Raw genomic sequence first — 17,745 nt, forward strand, 5'->3', positions numbered from 1 at the left:
ACTAAATATGTAGTAAAATTTATCAAATATCTCCAGCAATTCTCTTACATTCATATGCTGAGGAGCACTCTGTAGACAAGCAGCAAGCAAGTTAAAAATGCTGTACTACCTACCTATCTCTTAAAAATATTCCGAAGGGTTGTATTTCATCTAGGGCAGTTTGGGAAGTGTATGTTATTCTGCCTTATCTTCACCAGTGGCTCTTGTTTTGGCTTATGAATATTCATGTCTTGCTCTGATACTCTAGCAATAATGGATCAAATAATTGGGTTATGTTATGCAGTCATACTATTCACACTTGGCATTCTGAAACAGGAGGGGAGTGGGCAGGAGGCCGCAGGTGCTTACAGTTTCAAGGACAGAAAGATTCTTTAAAATTGCTTGGTGAGCCCCTGCCCTTTGGCCTGAATAGTCCCAAACATCAGAACTCCCATAAATAGAACGATCAGGCTGAACAACCAGCCAGTCCTTCCTGTCCCTGCACCATGGCTGGTTCTGTTACACCTCATTTCCCCAGTTGTACACCCCCTACCATTTTCCATAGGTCCTTCTGCAGGGCTTGAAGACTACTGATGGCGTTGTGTTTTCTTACTCTTCCTTACCTGCATTTGAAGTAACCCAGACTTTCTGGGTTCATAAATACAGCTCAACCAGTGATCCAAACCATTCTCTGACTATAGTAGTATCAGATACAGTTTGTCTTGATGCCCAGCCTTAAAGCTCTTTTCTGAATACCTTATGTACATGGAATACAATTAATTTGCAGGGAAAGGGGAAAGAATTCAGAATTTGTTACATAAATCTGGTTTAATTCCATTTAGGGGAATGTAACATTCTCTAGTGTTTCCACCCAACAAGTCCACTGGGCTACTTAACACTCCTGATCCTTTTATCTGAACACATCCTGTTTTGAAAGCAGGGTGCCCAAAACAGGATGCAAAATTCTAGTCAAAGTCCTGTCTATGCTTACTAGAAGTGAAAAATTATTTTATGTGCCTTATATAGCTGCTTTTTTAGTTTATTTTCACCAGAAATGCAATTGCATGCAGCAGATAAGCAATCTGTATATGCCAGTTGCTCTCTACCTTCTTTGGAACCCTGATGCCATGCTCAACCATGTTTGACTGTAGAGATCCAAGATGGGAGTTTGCTGCAGGTCTTATGAAAAGAAGCAGTCTCAGATAGTTGAATTCCCTTAATTGGGTTCTTTCTTTGCCATTATTAGATACCAGTCAGTCCACGTGACCAAGTTGTATCAGATTGCCCTTCTACAACAAAGGCTCCTGCCCAGCCTTCATTCTCCTGAGCTGCAGCTGTATATTCATTCCCTGCCAAGCTGAGATCCTCACGATTTTCTCTTGACTTTTACACTCTTTGCTTCGGGTCAGTTCTACTCTTTCAAATGTCACCCAAATCCTAGTGAAAATACTAAATGCCAGACCCCACCTGCAACTCTTTCTGATATCTCTAATAATGCTGTGAACGAAGTTCTGAGCAGGATAGTATCCCTGCCTCAGATTTGCCTCCCTCTTTCTGAAAATACAACCAAGACATCTGCTGTTTCACATGGCTCTTTTACTCTGTCACAGAAAAAAATAAATCATACCAGTTAAGATCATTTCCTCACAAATCTACGTTTGTTGCTACTTGCTGCATTGCTAAGGGCTTACAGCCCGATCAATTTGTTAGTTCCTTGTGAAAATTGAGGTTAAGCTGACCGATCCATAATTCCCCATCTCCCATCATCATCTCCTTCAATAAAGAAAGGAATTGTATTTGCCATCTGAAACTTGTCTGTTTTCCATGGGTTCTCAAAGATAGCAGCAGATGTCTCTGAGATTGTCTTAAAACAACTTGCCTTATGTGGATTTTTTTTCCCCATTCTAGCAAAAGCTTGTACTCAGTTGTCAGTGGTGTCAAGGCTGTGAGCCTACACTCAGATGGCTGAGGACTGAAACAAAAAAAAAAAGTTAAATAGCTGGCCTCACGTGATGTTTCCTTCCCACTGAGCATAAGTGAGCTATTTTTTATTTTGGCTGTCCTCTTGTTTGGTTTGGAGTTTGTTGTTTGTTTTTTTTTTTACAGAATAGTAAAGCAGCTTTTGCTAGTTTTATCTTGTTTTATGCCCTGCCTTTCTGATTTTGTCCCAGTGTGCTCTTTTAAACACATCTATTGATCTAGTTTCTACTTTTTGTACAATTCCTTGTGCTTTAGCCAAGTGGGTCTTGGTAATTTACTACACTTCCTATCTTCCCTTTACACAAGGATAGTTTGTGTCTTTAAGAAGTGCCAACTCTCCTGAACTCTCCTTCCCCTCAGAGAAGAGATAGATAAAAACCCCATGGGAAGAAGTCTCAATTTATTGAAGTATTACTCCTTGAAGCCCACTGGTTTTATTCTACTGCTCTTTTCCTTTTTTTGAGAATTCTGGACTCTTACGTTATTGTCACTATCACTCAAGTTACTTTCCACCTTTGTATTCTCTACATGTTCAGTCCTCTTGGTCAGAAGTGTCTCACCTCTTAACTGATTTCTCTACAAGTTCACGTTCTACATATTTTTATTTTATATATACTATATGCTCAGAAAAATCCAAGAATGTGGACACCCACGTTAGCCAGTATGCCCTTCCTTACAATGACTTGGAAGTTAAAGTTCCTTACTGCACACAATTACAATTATAAAATGGCTAAACTCAGCATTTTTCAACTATATTCTCCTTCTATTATGTAGAGGAGTAGTCCTGTGTTTCAACTTTTGTGTAGATTATTCTGCATTGATGCTGTTGCCCTTCTCCATCTTAAAGTTCCTCTGACTTGTGGAAAGCAGTTTTGGCTTTATCATATCTTTATTAGGAAAACTACATCCTCTTACTGTTGCATGCTGCAGTACAGTTAGGATTCTGTTGTGTTTAAAGGAGTTGTATTACAGCTAAAAGACCAGAAGCGTCTTTCTCCTCGAACCGAATACCTGATAGCCCATGTCTATTACAGGAAATCACACTGATCATGAATCACCTGCTCTGATACCAAACATGGCCATCTCTACTTAAACTCAATTCTTACATTATCATGTAGTTTCCATAGTATATATAGTTTCTAATGTTGCACTTAGTGAGTTAAATGCTTAATAACCTTCTTTGTAAGATCCTAATGTAATTGTTTGTAATAGATTTACCTTTCTTGTAGTTTGATGGTATCCATGTGGTGAGTGGATCTCTTGACACTTCCATCCGTGTTTGGGATGTGGAGACGGGCAACTGCATTCACACGCTAACAGGCCACCAGTCTCTCACAAGTGGAATGGAACTCAAGGACAATATACTTGTGTCTGGGAATACAGTCAAAATCTGGGACATTAAAACAGGACAATGTTTACAGACATTGCAAGGTGAGCCTGAACTACCTTCATGTCAGTCAAGCTGCCTGCAGTAATCTATGCTGCAGATTCTCTATTAAAAAAAACAACTTGAAAATAATTACAATTACAAAGAAACAAGCACAGACCACTTACATCTTAAATATTTTTCTGATGACAGCAGTATGATCTTTCTCTGAATTAGAAGAACAAAATGTATTTAATTTAATCTATTCAGATCACTTGCCTATTATGAAAGGCAGATGGTCTGGACTGATAGCAATTTGCTATGGGTGTATTAGCCTAATAAGCCACAGAAATATGTAGGAAGTGGCATCTCAAAACAGTCAACGTATTTATTTAGGGGTCACTTGGATTTTTCAAAGCTCACTGATTAATTGGATCGGGAGGCAAAGTACGCTGTCTGTTGCAATAAATCAAATGAGTGGAAGATGTTTTCTTTATTTCAGTAAGAAGAAAGATTGTTGCTGCTATTTTGACAGTTGCCACTCAGGCATCATGCACGTGAACGCATTGGTTTGTTCCTCCCCACAAAAAAGGTCTTACATCATTCCCTTATACCATATGCAGCGTTGCTGGTTGGAACAGAAAATTGAATTTCCCTGTAAAGCAGATTCTGCTGATTTAACAGTATATATTTATATGTCAATATATAACTGTCAATATTTACTGATGGTGTAATCTCATAGTAACACTTCGGAGGGACTTGGAGACAAATGCTTACAGCAGTCACCTCATTCTGGATGGTTAAGTTCATTTTCATGATCGTCCAAGTGCACACTTGCCCTCCCGTTTGTACACAACAGAACAATTTCACTGTAACAAAGAAGGAAATCCTGGGGGACTTGCCTGTACCTGCATTCACTTATTGAAAGCATGGCAAGGCTTCTGTACCTCTTAATGCACAAAAATTGAGTTAACACATCTAATAGATAGAAACAGCTGTATGCAAATAGCTAGGTATTTATTCTATAGGCAGTGCTGTCTGACCTTGCTTTCTAATTACACATGAAAATGTTTTGGTTTACCGTTACAGGTCCCAACAAGCATCAGAGTGCTGTGACCTGTTTACAGTTCAACAAGAACTTTGTAATTACCAGCTCAGATGATGGGACTGTAAAACTTTGGGACTTGAAAACGGGTGAATTTATCCGAAATCTAGTCACATTGGAGAGCGGGGGAAGTGGAGGCGTCGTGTGGCGGATCAGAGCTTCTAACACAAAGCTAGTGTGTGCGGTTGGGAGCCGCAACGGGACTGAGGAAACAAAGCTGCTGGTGTTGGACTTTGACGTGGATATGAAGTGAAGGGCAGAAAGATGCATTTGTCCAAACGTGTAGACGATGTTCTCCTGTCCCTCCCCCTGGAAAAAAAAAAAAAAAAAAAAAAAGAAAAAAGAAAAAAGAGAAAAAGGAAAAAAATATCCCTTGTCCTTGGTGGTGCAGGATGTTGCCTTGGGGCAGCAGATCCTAAAGACCTACAGACTACGAAGGAGAAGACAAAGATGACAAACTATAACTGACAAGAGAGGCATTTGCTGTCTCGTCACATAAAAAGGCTACACTTTTGACCGGGGCAGCTTTGCAAAAATGCGACTTTTGAAATGAAACCAGGTGCAATTATTTCTTTATTTTCCTCCATCTGCTTCTTGAGCAATTTGGAGGTGAAAAAAAAAATATTGTTACAGTTCTTGTTAAAAGGTTATTTTACCACAAAGATCTTGAAAGAAGCTGCACAGGCAAGCCTGCTCGTGCACCCCTGGGCCACCCTGGGTCCCGGCAGCCCCTCCGAGCAACACGCTGTCCTTTAGCCCCGCTCTGAGCAGGGGGTTGGACCGGACAACCTCCAGAGGTCCCTTCCAACCTCTACGAGCAGTCACTGGTTGACTTTCAAAAACTAGAGAGCATCTGCAATGAAACAAACAGAAACAAAGAGTCCATTCCTGGTGTGGAAAAGCTAAAATATTACTGTGAATTGTTTTGTACAGTTTTATCAGAGCTTTTTCTTTTTTTTCTTTGATTCCTCTTTTTTTTTTTTTTTTTTTTTTGCCAACCATTGCCAATGTCAATCACAGTATTAGCCTCTGTTTAATCTATTTACTGTTGCTTCCATCTACACTCTTCAACGCATAAGTTGCTCTGAGGTGGCAAGTTGTCCTGGGTTTTGAGAGTCCTCTGATGGATTTAATTCGCAATGCTGGTGCTAGAAGTAGGTCTTCAATTACGGGATTGTTGTCCCACCCCTGTACTGTATTCCCAGTGGCCAAACTTATTTATGCTGCTAAATGAAAGAAAGAAAAGCAAATTATTTTTTTTTATTTTTGTTTCTGCTGTGACGTTTTAGTCCCAGACTGAATTCCAAATTTGCTCTAGTTTGGTTACAGAAAAAGACTTTTTGCCACTGAAACTTGAGCCAACTGTGCCTCTAAGAGGCTGAGAGTGGAAGAGTTTCAGACAATTAAGAGTGAAGTTTGCCTGCAAATAAAGAATTGAGTGTGTGTGCAAAGCTTATTTTCTTTTTTCTGGGCAAAAATTAAAACACATTCCTTAGAACAAAGCTATTGCAGCCTGTTCTGTGGGGAAATTTTTCTTTGTGAGGGCTGTGGTGAATGGAATGAACATACATTAAAAAAACTGACAAAGTTTTTAAAAAATATTATAAACTACAAAAATGAAAATAAAGTTGCTGGTCAGTCTTAGTGTTTTACAGTATTTGAGAAAAAAAAAGAAACAACTGTTACAGTTATTGCTGGGAGGAACTGACAGAGCAAAAACTTAACGTTTTTGTAAAGATGTCACATGCAAACGAAATGAGAAACGAAAGAGTCAAATGGTTTGCCTCATTCTCCAAGAGCCACAACTCAAGCTGAACTGTGAAAGTGGTTTAACACTGTATCCTAGGCGATCTTTTTTTCCTCCTTTTTTTTGTTTTGTTTTGTTTTTGTTTTATTTATAGTCTGATTTAAAACAATCAGATTCCAGTTGGTTAATTTTAGTTATGTAACAACCTGACATGATGGAGGAAAACAACCTTTAAAGGGATTGTGTCTATGGTTTGATTCACTTAGAAATTTTATTTTCTTATAACTTAAGTGCAATAAAATGTGTTTTTTCATGTTAGTATGTCTTTTTTTTTTTTTTTTTTGATCCTCTCCATCCCCCTAGTTGTTAATTCAATATCATCTCTCCTACAAAGGGTAAAGCAGGTCAAGTTGCTCAGCTTACTGGTAGATGCTAAAATATGTCGCAGGACTTTTTATGTAACCCTTCCACAAACAGGTGCGTGAGTGCCCTCTCCTTCAGTTACTGTATAGGATTTGTCACATGGGCTTCACAAACATGGGGGAAAGCCATTAGCTTCCCATCGCTAAGAACGTGTCAGGAGTTGACTCTGGAGGGAGTTTGGCTATAAAAAGCTGCTCAAGTACATAAAACTTCCTCCAATAGCATCTTGTTACTGCATTAAATTGAAACCTGATGTTTATTATTTATGGATTTCAATCAATTGATTGCAGTCTGACAGCAGAGAATAAATCCATAAATACAACTGAAATCAAAGTTAGGATTGTAGGAGAGCTTAAAATAAAGCTTTTGAGGAAGAAAAAAATCCAAAACCCAAATCATTCCAGATCAGTCCTACAGTGGTGCCCTGAAACCAAGGTAAGTCAAGTCATCAGCTGTCTTAGAAACTTACCACTTGAGTGTCAGTTTCTCTCTCAGATCTCCTTGACCAAAATCACCATTTTCTTCTGTGTAAGACTCTTCTATGAGGGCAGAGCATTTACTTGTTCGTGACAGTTTTCCCTGTAGAAAACTGGCATTGAAGAAAACCAAATCAAAACATTAGAAGAGAAAATACATGGAAAAGCAAAATATTTATATACTTACTTACACATCTATGACTATGTGCTATTCAAATGTAGTTCCAATCCCAATGTTATGCAAAACAAGCAATGCTGAAGGATCACGCTTCCATCTGGCCCTAGAGATTAAAAAGCCATACAGAATGACTGAGGAGCTACAAATTGTAAAAATCTGTTCATTGAGTTGGCGTTTAAGGGGAAAAAAATGCAGCAAGCACTGACATATAAAAGCTATGATCGTCTCGGTATTTATGTGAAAACAATGCGAGAGCTAATCCTCTCCTAAAATGACAGTGAAGGATTGCCAGGACTTCACATTGTTCTGCTGAGAATGTGGGCCAGGACTCGGCCCCCAGATGACAGAAGGTACATCAGGCTGGGCTGAACTTCTGGTGAGAGGGGATGGAAGTACAAGGGTAAAAATATGAATAATTGAATGCAGAGAGCAGAGACATAGCTTTTAAGATTATGTAATTCTTTTCCATGATTTGTAGAAATTGCAACAACATGTATTCAAAGAGGTAAGGCACTGGCCTGACAGTGCAGGAGGAGAGATTTCTGAGTACCGTTGCGCTGGAGGGCAGGAATACAGATGGAAGCAGAAGAGAGAAATGACAGAGGAGGAAAACTTAACAAATCTAAATCAGTTCAGGTGTATTTAAGCAGCCAGTATGACCGGGAGCAAAACGCGCTTAACTAGAGTTGAGAAGTTTTCCCATTGATTGATAGTGTAGTTCCAACACTATCTTAAGTTCACCTTCATGCAGAGTAACTTGAACCTGTTAAGCAAACAACATTTATAGCTTCCTTCATCCCAGATTTAGGTTAAAAGAAAAAAATACTGGCTGCAAAGTTTAGATATGACAGATTGTAACATTAAATACAAAGCCCAACAACACAGTACTTAAAAATTACTTTTTAGAAAGTCTTTTTCCCCTTCAGTAAACGAACTTTACAGTAAAATTAATTGTGTAGCACTCTGAAGACTTCTATTTTGTGAAAAGTCTGGTTAGGTTTGTAGGAGTTGATGTTGCTGATGAGACATCTGAACAACATAGCTCAATAAGCAGACATTTGTTAGTTTATTTAAGTAATGGCATTTCAAAAATGGGCCTGTAGCAAACACATGTGTAAGAAACTGTTGAAGCAGTTTTGCTTTACAGTCTCCTTATTACCCACTTTATGTTGATGCACTCACCCTAACACAGTTCACTTACTTACTTACAATATGAAGTCTGGTTTGGCAGCACATGCTCCAACCGAGACTGTTCAGGAAACATTTTCCTTTTGTGTAATTAGATTTTGATTTTAAGGTGGGTGGTGGTGTTTTAAATAAAAACATTTAATAATACTAGTAGAAGAGTAACTGCTTTATGCTCTCAATACACAGGCACTTCTTGCATCTAGTGGCTTAGTCATGGTAAGCTATGTCAAAATATCCACAGCCATCCCAGAGAGATAATTGCAGTAATGTTTCTGGCATCTTGCCCTCTTGTTTTAATGTGGATTCCCTTTTTTCTTCTTGATTTAGCCCAGAAAGCATAAGGAGCTTCCTCATTTTCTCCTGTATCTGAAGCCAAGTGAACAACATTAAAAGAAATTTTTTAATAGGTATTATTCTTAGTGGACCTTGATGTTAGCTAACAGTAAGAACAAGTGTTGCCACTGCTTCAAAGAGCCTGTTCCTATGGTCTGAATTTCATTACTTAGTAAGACCAGCTGTGTCTATGCCAACTTGTAGTTCAGATCAGCAGCTCTCCCAACAGAGCACTGTGCTGCGTTGGAGCCCACAGACAGGATTCCTTTGGGGTCTAACTAAATCATCAGGAGCAGCTCTCCAAGAGCACAACTCAGGCACTTGAGCCACTACAGGAGGATGTGGGACCAAACCAGAGCTAGTACAACATCTCAAAAATACATTCATGTGGACATTAGGTCCTCAGGACCAGCAAATCGGCAGTACTGCTCTCTTCCTACTGCACAGCACTAAGTGCTAGTGCAAGCGTAACCTTCAACAAACCCTCTCCCACAGCACCTCTGGCTCCTGGTTCATAAGCCGCAGCAACCAGCTCCCATCCAGACACCAGGAGCAGAAAAACAGAACCTGCCTGACTGATAGCACTACAGAGGTTTTGCCAGAGAAAAAAGTTTGGATGTTTTCAAGTCTCCTTCAGCATGCTTATGGACAGATTCTTCTGGTTGGCTTTTGGAATCCAGTTTAAAAGAAAAACGTATCTCTCAGGATCAGTCTAGCCAAAATTTCCTACCAGCAAGTCAATACCTGAATCATTAAAAAAAAAGAAATAATGGAATTCTGTAATTAGGTAGGTGAAAGAACCAGATTCTAACAACAAAACAAACAAAGCTTGCCAGTAATTACTTGAGTCACTCTGAACAAACAAACAAACTGTTAGTTACTTCAAGGGTAATATCCATACTGACCACTGAATCTTTAATTAAAGTGGGATTTTTTTTCCCCATCTCCTGCCATTTTATCTATCACCTTGATCCCTGACGCTGCGCAGATACACATGCTATGTGATGACGTTTAGTATTTTACGATGATATATGATGTTTAAGATTATACATGAAGTATATGACCTATATGATATAGGACAGGCTTTTCAACCTTCATCTACAAATGACATATACAACTTCTCAAACACCTCTTCAAGCATCAGCGCAGATTTGTAAATACAATAGATGTTTTAACATAAAAGCGGTTCCAGATCCCTTCTGAGATAAACAGTCTGACAAAGTAGGTGTCACCAAAAAGTCAGCAGCCACTACAGGCTCCTGCTCCCTGTTCAGATTGCCAAACAGCCCAACAGCTGTAGCGGCACTTCAGAGAAAAGAAATGGTGCCTTGTGCTACCACAAGCACACACTGACAAGGAGAAATGCTGCAGCACTCCGTGAGTGCAGCTGCCTAAGAACCAATGGCTTTATGCCACTGCATTGCTCCAGCCTGGATGGGACATAAGAGTCCTATAAAATCATAACTAAGCTAGGACAGAATCTCCCCACCAACTAGAGATGGCAGAGATCATTAATCACAGAGGTTGCTACGCAAGAGCTTGCGGCACACAAGAATCCAGCAGTGATTCTAAACTACTCGCTGTACATGACAACTGAGACTTGGCCAAAGGCATCCTCCAGCTCTCCTTTATCCTCACCTCTGCCTTGCTTAGATCCAACTTCAACTACCTGATCCCTACTCACATTTCTGTGATTTTGTTCAACCAATTTGTCTTCTGCATCCCTGTGCTCTTGGAATCTACACTGTACTTTTTGCCACTTTCTGCACAGGGATAGGACAACCTCAAGTCTTAACCCTTAATGCTCCAAAGCAGTACATGAAGATGAGAAGACATGATTCAGCCCAGTATGACAGATTCATCATCAGTATTGCTAAAATTATTTCCACCCTCAGTCTAGACTGAAAATAGTATTCTAGACCTGGTGTAATTAAATGAGTTTCGAGTTCATTTCAATTCCTTATTTTCTCACGCGTGAAGCTTTTAATGTCACAAACCTCATCTGGCTTGGGTTTCCTCATGCCTGCAAAATAGGCACATCCTAAGAAGCTTCACAGTTTAAGTAGGATCATGAATCTTGTTGCCTAGAAGCTGAGAGAGGTCATGGTCTATGGACAGTGAAAAACAGGAAGGCCTATGTGAGCTGGATTAGAAATTACCTATGGAATTAAGGGAAAGGGAGGTGCAATGAATTTGGGGCTTTTTCTGTCCAAGAGATCACAGTTTTAAGTCCTACAATGGCTAATATGGGGTATTTCATCATCCTGGCCAACAAAGCACAGGAGTAAGCTTTCTTAAATGAACTCTTTAGTCTGGCTGCCCTGTAAATGAGGATATGACCAGCCATGTTAGCTCTGAGTCGCATGAACTTCTCTTACTTCAGGCAGGTTGTTTGATGGGAAGATGAATGAAATGCCCCCGGACCTCCTCCTTCTGTCTGGCTCCTCATGTCAGCTGGCCAGATGTCTGACATGCAGCTTTCACAGAGTGCTTACAATGCACTATTTAAGAGTGCTTTGTTCTTTCAATTTAAAACAGGAAACACAGAATGTAGAAGATCCAAAAACTTCAAAGGCAGTTTCCATTGCCAAAGGAGTTGCATTTCAACTCAAGTTCACTCTCTAGATTAAATATTCAAATCTGACAGTGTGGGAAGATGCTTCCCACCTTCAAGAGGACTGATGGTTTCTAAGGAATAGAGGAATTTAGATTAGTTTGCCATAAAAATCAGTGTGGTAAACTGAGCAGTACAACTGTTCCTAAAAGGGAGTTTTATTTTGAGCTCCTCAGTTTGAGATGAATTTCTAATAATACCACAGCTTCGCAAACACACAAACAATATAAAACATGTTTCCTGTACCCTGATATACAGAAGATCTGAGTACTACATTTCCCTCTCTTTTCAAACTGTCATTTGCTTTTAAGTTTCTTGATAGATTTCATTGCTGATTTGAAATTTTCACATTATAGTTTGGTAAAAGGAAGAACTCAAATGCTGTAGACTAGACAGGGCTCCGAAAATGTGCCTGCAGACAGTTTGCTGCTATTTGTCTTCTTTGGTGTTCCTCCCGTCAATTCTCAGTTGACAGGAGTGAATGTTTCAATTAACTAGCATACACATTTTCCCAAGCAAACAAGTTTTATAGAAACATGTTATGATGTTGTCCCCAGGGGAAAAGTTTCTTGATTGTTTCTGTTGATGTTTCTATTGCCCATTTAGCACATGCTTTAGGCATGTACTGGATCCTGTCTTTACCACTCTGACTACAGCCCCACTTCAAATACCCCAATTTCATCCAGAACAACATGGTAAGCATGACGTTACTTGTCTCCACCCTTCAGTCTCACACACATTTTTACATTTCAAAAGCAGATAACTGTTCAGTCCACTCGCCTGTTCACCCGCAGTCATTTACCAGCTGAACCAGCTCTTAAGACCTCACCATTTATCACTGTTGGCCATATGGCAGAATAGGGACAACCCAGGGCAGACAAGCAGTAAGACAGAGGAATGCTCTATGTGAGGTATCACTAATGTGTCCATCTGTTAGTATAACTAAATGGGAAATGGTTCCACTAAACCACAGGTCTCCAATTTGAGTTGAAAAATTCAAGATTACAGCCTGTATTTTAAAAGGCCCAAACTACAAATTCATTCTATACATACACATTCACATCTTGAAACACTTCTGGTTTTACGTATTTTAAAAAAAGACTTGATAACTACATAATCTTTCTGTTTTCCTCTATTTGCTTCCCTCATTTTCTCTTTTCTTTGACACTCACACTTCAGTTTCCTTCCTCCTTCAGTTTCACTTCCTTTGTCCTGTTCCCTAGGTTTTTCTCTTCATGTTTTACCAATCCTGTTCCTATTTTTAACTTTTTTTCTTTTTTTTTTTTAAATCCTCCCCATCTTTCCCCATTTGCAGACTTCTCCACTTAAAACTGTCATAGCCAGCTACTCTCTCTTCCCTCTGAGTTGGCGAGCTGGAGTCTTTTTCACACCACTCTGTAGATACAAGATATACAGGAGAAACATAAGACAGATGAGAAACAAATAAAAAGCACTCAGAAAAAATAATTTATTTGTCTGCTTGACAAATGAAAGATCTAATGTTAGTCCATCCACAGTCCACAAATGATTCAAATGGTCCAACAGCACTAGGATCAGGCCCTCTAAGCAATGACTGGTCTACCACCAATTTCACAAACAACTGAGCAACAACCATTGCTTAATTCGGGAAGCAGGCAGAAGCATTCTCTCTTCTGCTGTCTGCCAAAAGACAGTGTTTTCTTCAAAAATCACGTGTTTTCTTGCTCCTTAGGAAACAGGCAAGTTTGAAATTATTCCTCATTATGAAACGTGGGTGATACATGGTTTGCTAAATCTGTGCACAATTTGGAAGTTACTTTTGGCAACAAGCCTCTAGACAGATTCACCTCTGGACAGAAGCTATCACCCCTGCGGATGCCTACTTCATAAAGCTCTGTATAAGTACAAATAAGAATTTGAGGCTGTAAATGAACCTGTGTTCTAAACTTAACAACAGTCACTGATATTCCTGCCGGTACTACCAACACAGCACAGCTGGGATAGCATGGTCTGTCAGGGTATGTTAGGAATAATATATAAACCACGTCTAAAACAATCTAGTGCACACTGCTCACTAATTTTTAATATGCACTGACAGCATAAGCAATAAAAGCTGCAGAGCCAGCATATGAAGTGACTGCATACCAGGTATACTACCCTGGCACTGGTGAAATTTAACTCTTCTAGTGACACAATCTATCTATATATAATTGAAAAAAGGCCAGGGACATCCAGCACTTCTCTGATGCTTGGCTTCTGAGTACTGTTAAACCAGCATAATTTAATTTAAAAGGATAAGCAACTATTAAAAAAGGCACAAACTGTCCAAAGCAACAAAGCCACAGATAAGACATTCTCATCTTTGCAGAACAAAAAGCAGTAAAAACAAACAAACAAAAACCACACAACAACAACCCAAACCAACAAAACTCAAACCTAAATCCCAGTATCTTTTATCTCCCTGTTTCATTTCAGCTTAATGATACTATTAACAATTGCAGGTGACCTCCTCTCCTTGTAAATGCATTCCCACCCCAGCTCTGTGTATACCATCCTCACAGACTGTATGGCTGCATTTACCCCCTGAGAAAGATAAACAGGATTTGCCTCACAGTTCTGTTTTTATTTTTGCTCATTCTAGTCAAGCATTTTGCTCTTGCTTGTTGTTTTACAAACAGAACAGAACAGCAACTACCCTACTTCCCCACGGCTTGAACAAAGCTGACAATAGCTGAGTGTTGCAGCTTAGCCTTTCCAGGCTGAAGGATCATTGGATCAGGGAAAATGAGGTAGAATTAAACAGAGGTTCAAAGTCCAAAAAAGCAGGACATGTGCATCTCGAACGCCTGAGGTAAAGAAGCCTTCCCCACTGACAACCAGACTAATACCCCATATAGCTAACAGGAGCCACCACGTACCACACAAAGGCAGTTCAAACTGACATTAAAGGGAGCAGAAACTCTTCCATAGACATAAGGAGCACACCAGGGAAGAAAAGGAACACAAAGGTCTAATATTAGGATATTCTGATTTGCTCTTGGAAAATCCACACAATACCCCTTTATGCGATCTGATTTCTCAGACAGCACAATGCAGACAAAACTGTTCTGACAGAAAGACAGGAGTTCCTTTAATTTTTAATTCTCCAAATTAAGCTAATTAATACCTGAATCCAGTTATTTATGCACACAAATTGGAGCTTAAATTTTCTGCATCACAGAAGTGCCCTCTTCCCACACGCTCAGTTAGAATGAGCAGATGCAGATGTACCTCCAGCCATCAACCATTTCCTCCAGGCTGGCCATAGCCACCAAACACCCAACAGACCCTCTATAAAAGGATCTCTCTCCATGGCTGTTCTATAAAAGTTTGGATGATTGCCTGTAAAGATTACTCTTCCTATCACTTTGGCTTTTGGTAAAAGCAATACAGGTGAGACAAAAACCACTGCTGCACAGGCCTGAGAATGGAAGAATTGTTCTTTTAGCTGTGTGATAAACAGGAAGAAGTTATCTCAGTCATAAAATAAATAAAGTGACAGTAGTAATACCTCACACTAAACCAAATTTACCTTACCTACATTGTAGGACACTTTCCCTCTACCTAGGGAGCATAAGGAGACAACTAACTGTGAAGTTCTTGTGGTATTTTTCTTTTCCAGGAGGGACAGCTATTCCAACTTGCTCTTATTGCAAAATGTAGAAAACCTACTGTCAGTGTAACCTTTGTCTCACCTTCTGCCAACTCAGGATACAAATTTTGCACTACTCTTGGAAAGCCGTGTGGGTTTTTGAGAGGCACTCCTGTTCAGAAGCCTGCTGTGGGATGCAGCATGTCTTCTGACATCCATGTTTAGTAACGAGAGTACCTAAGTTTCTATCTCACATCTTCTTAGGCATTTTCCAGCATCCACCCATTATGCATTAAACAGTGAGCAATTGAGAGTTCAAGCAAACGATAGGGAGGAATTAGCCCCTAGGAACACATCCAGCTACAGTTACACTCTATGAAGGTTAGAGGCCCAATTCCTCTTCATTTAAATCTGATATTGAAGGAATTTATAGAGCTTTATCCAAGCTACTAATTTGCAATTTTACTGCAAACAATTTACAATCAAATGAAGTGAAAGCTAGAAGCAAAGAGTACATTAATGACTTCATTTTCCTTTTGCATTTCTCTTCATTTTATCTTCCAGTGAAGACCAAGAATTAAAAAATTGTATAATTGGCCAGTAAACAAATACAAACTTTTTTTCTTATAATTATTACTTGCATAAAAGCTGAACTGCTGGTATGAGCTACAGCGTTGTCTTCTGCTGAGGACAGTCCTGTATGGCCAACCTCCAGCAAGAGAAATTAGGAAAACATCCTATTTCTCAGACTGTAAATCCATGCTCTAACAAAGTATCATTTTGTGCATGAATACAAAATTTATTGTTCCAGACTAGCAATATGCAATTTGTAAATTATACAGCCATATGCACTGTAAGACGTTACTTAAAAATACAGTAACTATTCTGTCAAAAAGGAAGCATGATTGTCAAAGCAGCTTTTGTAATACTCCACTGGAGTTTCATCTGCAGTGCAGCTAAATCAGTGATGATTTTTTTTATTAGGTTTGGAGGCAGTCTAAAGGCATTGGTCAAGCAGCAAGCCTCGGTCTGGGGGAGGGAGGGAGGACAGGTGGCTCTTTCACAGGACAGCACTCAGTCCGAGGCTTGCTCCTAAAAGACACACCCTGCTGCCCTCTGGAACCAGCTCCAGTGCTGAGCTGATCTGTCGAGGCAGGCAGAGAACTCACAGTTCTATAAATAGTTCATTTACTGGAGGGTTGGTGAGCTGAGCTGGCTCAAGGCAGTCAGTTACCTGCCAGCACATGGGAAGCAAGTGGCCAGGAGCAAGAGAGGTCTGCCCCTCCCAGCATCAGAGAGGTGCTAAACGTCAGGAGACACTGAGCCAGGCTAGTATTTCAAATCAAAACCTGCCAGGGAAAGTGGGGGTGCTGCACTCATCTCAACTCCTTCCATTCCCACATCTCATCTCACTTATTCTCATGTTCATCTGACATCCAAACCCCATTCAGATGGCTAAATCCCTTTGGCAACAGTGATCAGCGAGATCGACTTAGGTGCTGTGAGAAGCCTAGCCATCTCGGCAAACATCACCATAACACTGGACCAGACTGAACTGGTCTTAAAGAAGTGATCTGAAATTTTGCCCCAACTTAACGTCCATGGCTAGGCAATCAGCACAGACTCTGAACACAAAGCTACCTGCTGCTTTTATATAAAGAAATCTTCTGAAGGAAACGTAATGGCTGGAGAAACCTATGCTCAAGATGTCTTAGCCTGCACATCCTCAACAGAGAACACAACCTCTGCAGAGAAAAGGACTCATGCACCCATACAGTAAAGTTTCAAACTCATCTCTGTGCCCAGACCTGTTCATTTCCATGATGCAGCATGGGAAAGTAGGAAGCTGCTGTAGGAGCAGAAATCCCACATGCTGCTCAGAAGGTATTCAATGTCTGGGGTGGAACCCGCTGCTTTTGCCTCCAGGTATATCTGTACCATGTTTGCTCATTATGAAGAGCAGTTACAGAGCTTGATCCCAGCATGGAGGAACAAGTCTGAGCCCTGCTTAAGATATGAAAGGGCAAGGCGCTGAGACACGTAATTGGGCAGAAAGCTGGGCCTGGCCCAACTTGGCTGAGTAAAGTAAATCAATATGCCATCAAGGAGAGTAATGCAGCAAGACAGAAAGTTTGGTTTGCAGAACACACTCTCTCCAATGGTTTGAAATCAAAATGCTTTCTTCTATAGCTGGGCAAACACAGCACAAAGCATTCCTCTGAACCAGAAGCATATGACAGAAACCCAAGGTCTCATAAGCACTTTCCTGAAAGTGTCCTCCTAGGCTGACAAAAGAGGCAGAGAGAACCTGTACAACTGAATCAAACATCAGTACCCAGAAAAAAACCAGTTTCAGCCCAGGTCTTGCTAGGCTGGTAAAAAGAAGAAAGAACTGAATTCAGATAACTTGCACCGGATATTAAACATTACACTGGTGAACAAAGAACAGACATCAATTCCAACACCCAAATACCTGTCAAATAGGCCAAATTATTCTCAGGACTGAATCACAGAAGGGTTTGGGTTGGAGGAGACCTTTAAATATCATTTAGTCCAACCCGCCTTTGATAGGCAGGGGCTTGAACACTTCAAATGAAGGGGCATCCACAACTTCTCTGGGCAACCTGTTCCAGTGGCTCACCACCCTCATCGTAAAAAACCTTCTTCCTTATGTCCAGTCTAAATCTACTCTCAGTTAAAACCATTGTCTGTTGACCTGTCACCACAGGCCTTGGTAAACAGTCTC

General features: G+C 40.2%; 1 protein-coding gene across 1 annotated transcript in view; it reads left to right on the top strand.

The window, feature by feature from the left end:
• FBXW7 (F-box and WD repeat domain containing 7, E3 ubiquitin protein ligase) overlaps positions 1–5,039 on the top strand; it is a 29,724-nt gene extending 24,685 nt beyond the window's left edge. Inside the window, exons 9-10 of the mRNA XM_010014667.1 lie at positions 3,189–3,390; positions 4,415–5,039. Of these exons, the coding sequence (XP_010012969.1) occupies positions 3,189–3,390; positions 4,415–4,683 (471 nt within the window). The 3' untranslated portion in view covers positions 4,684–5,039. The remainder of the gene's footprint in view (positions 1–3,188; positions 3,391–4,414) is intronic.
• Positions 5,040–17,745: the final 12,706 nt, after the last annotated feature.

The sequence above is a fragment of the Nestor notabilis genome, unplaced genomic scaffold (genome assembly GCF_000696875.1).
Source record: "Nestor notabilis isolate BGI_N333 unplaced genomic scaffold, ASM69687v1 scaffold8565, whole genome shotgun sequence".
NCBI classification, from domain to species: Eukaryota; Metazoa; Chordata; class Aves; order Psittaciformes; family Psittacidae; genus Nestor; species Nestor notabilis.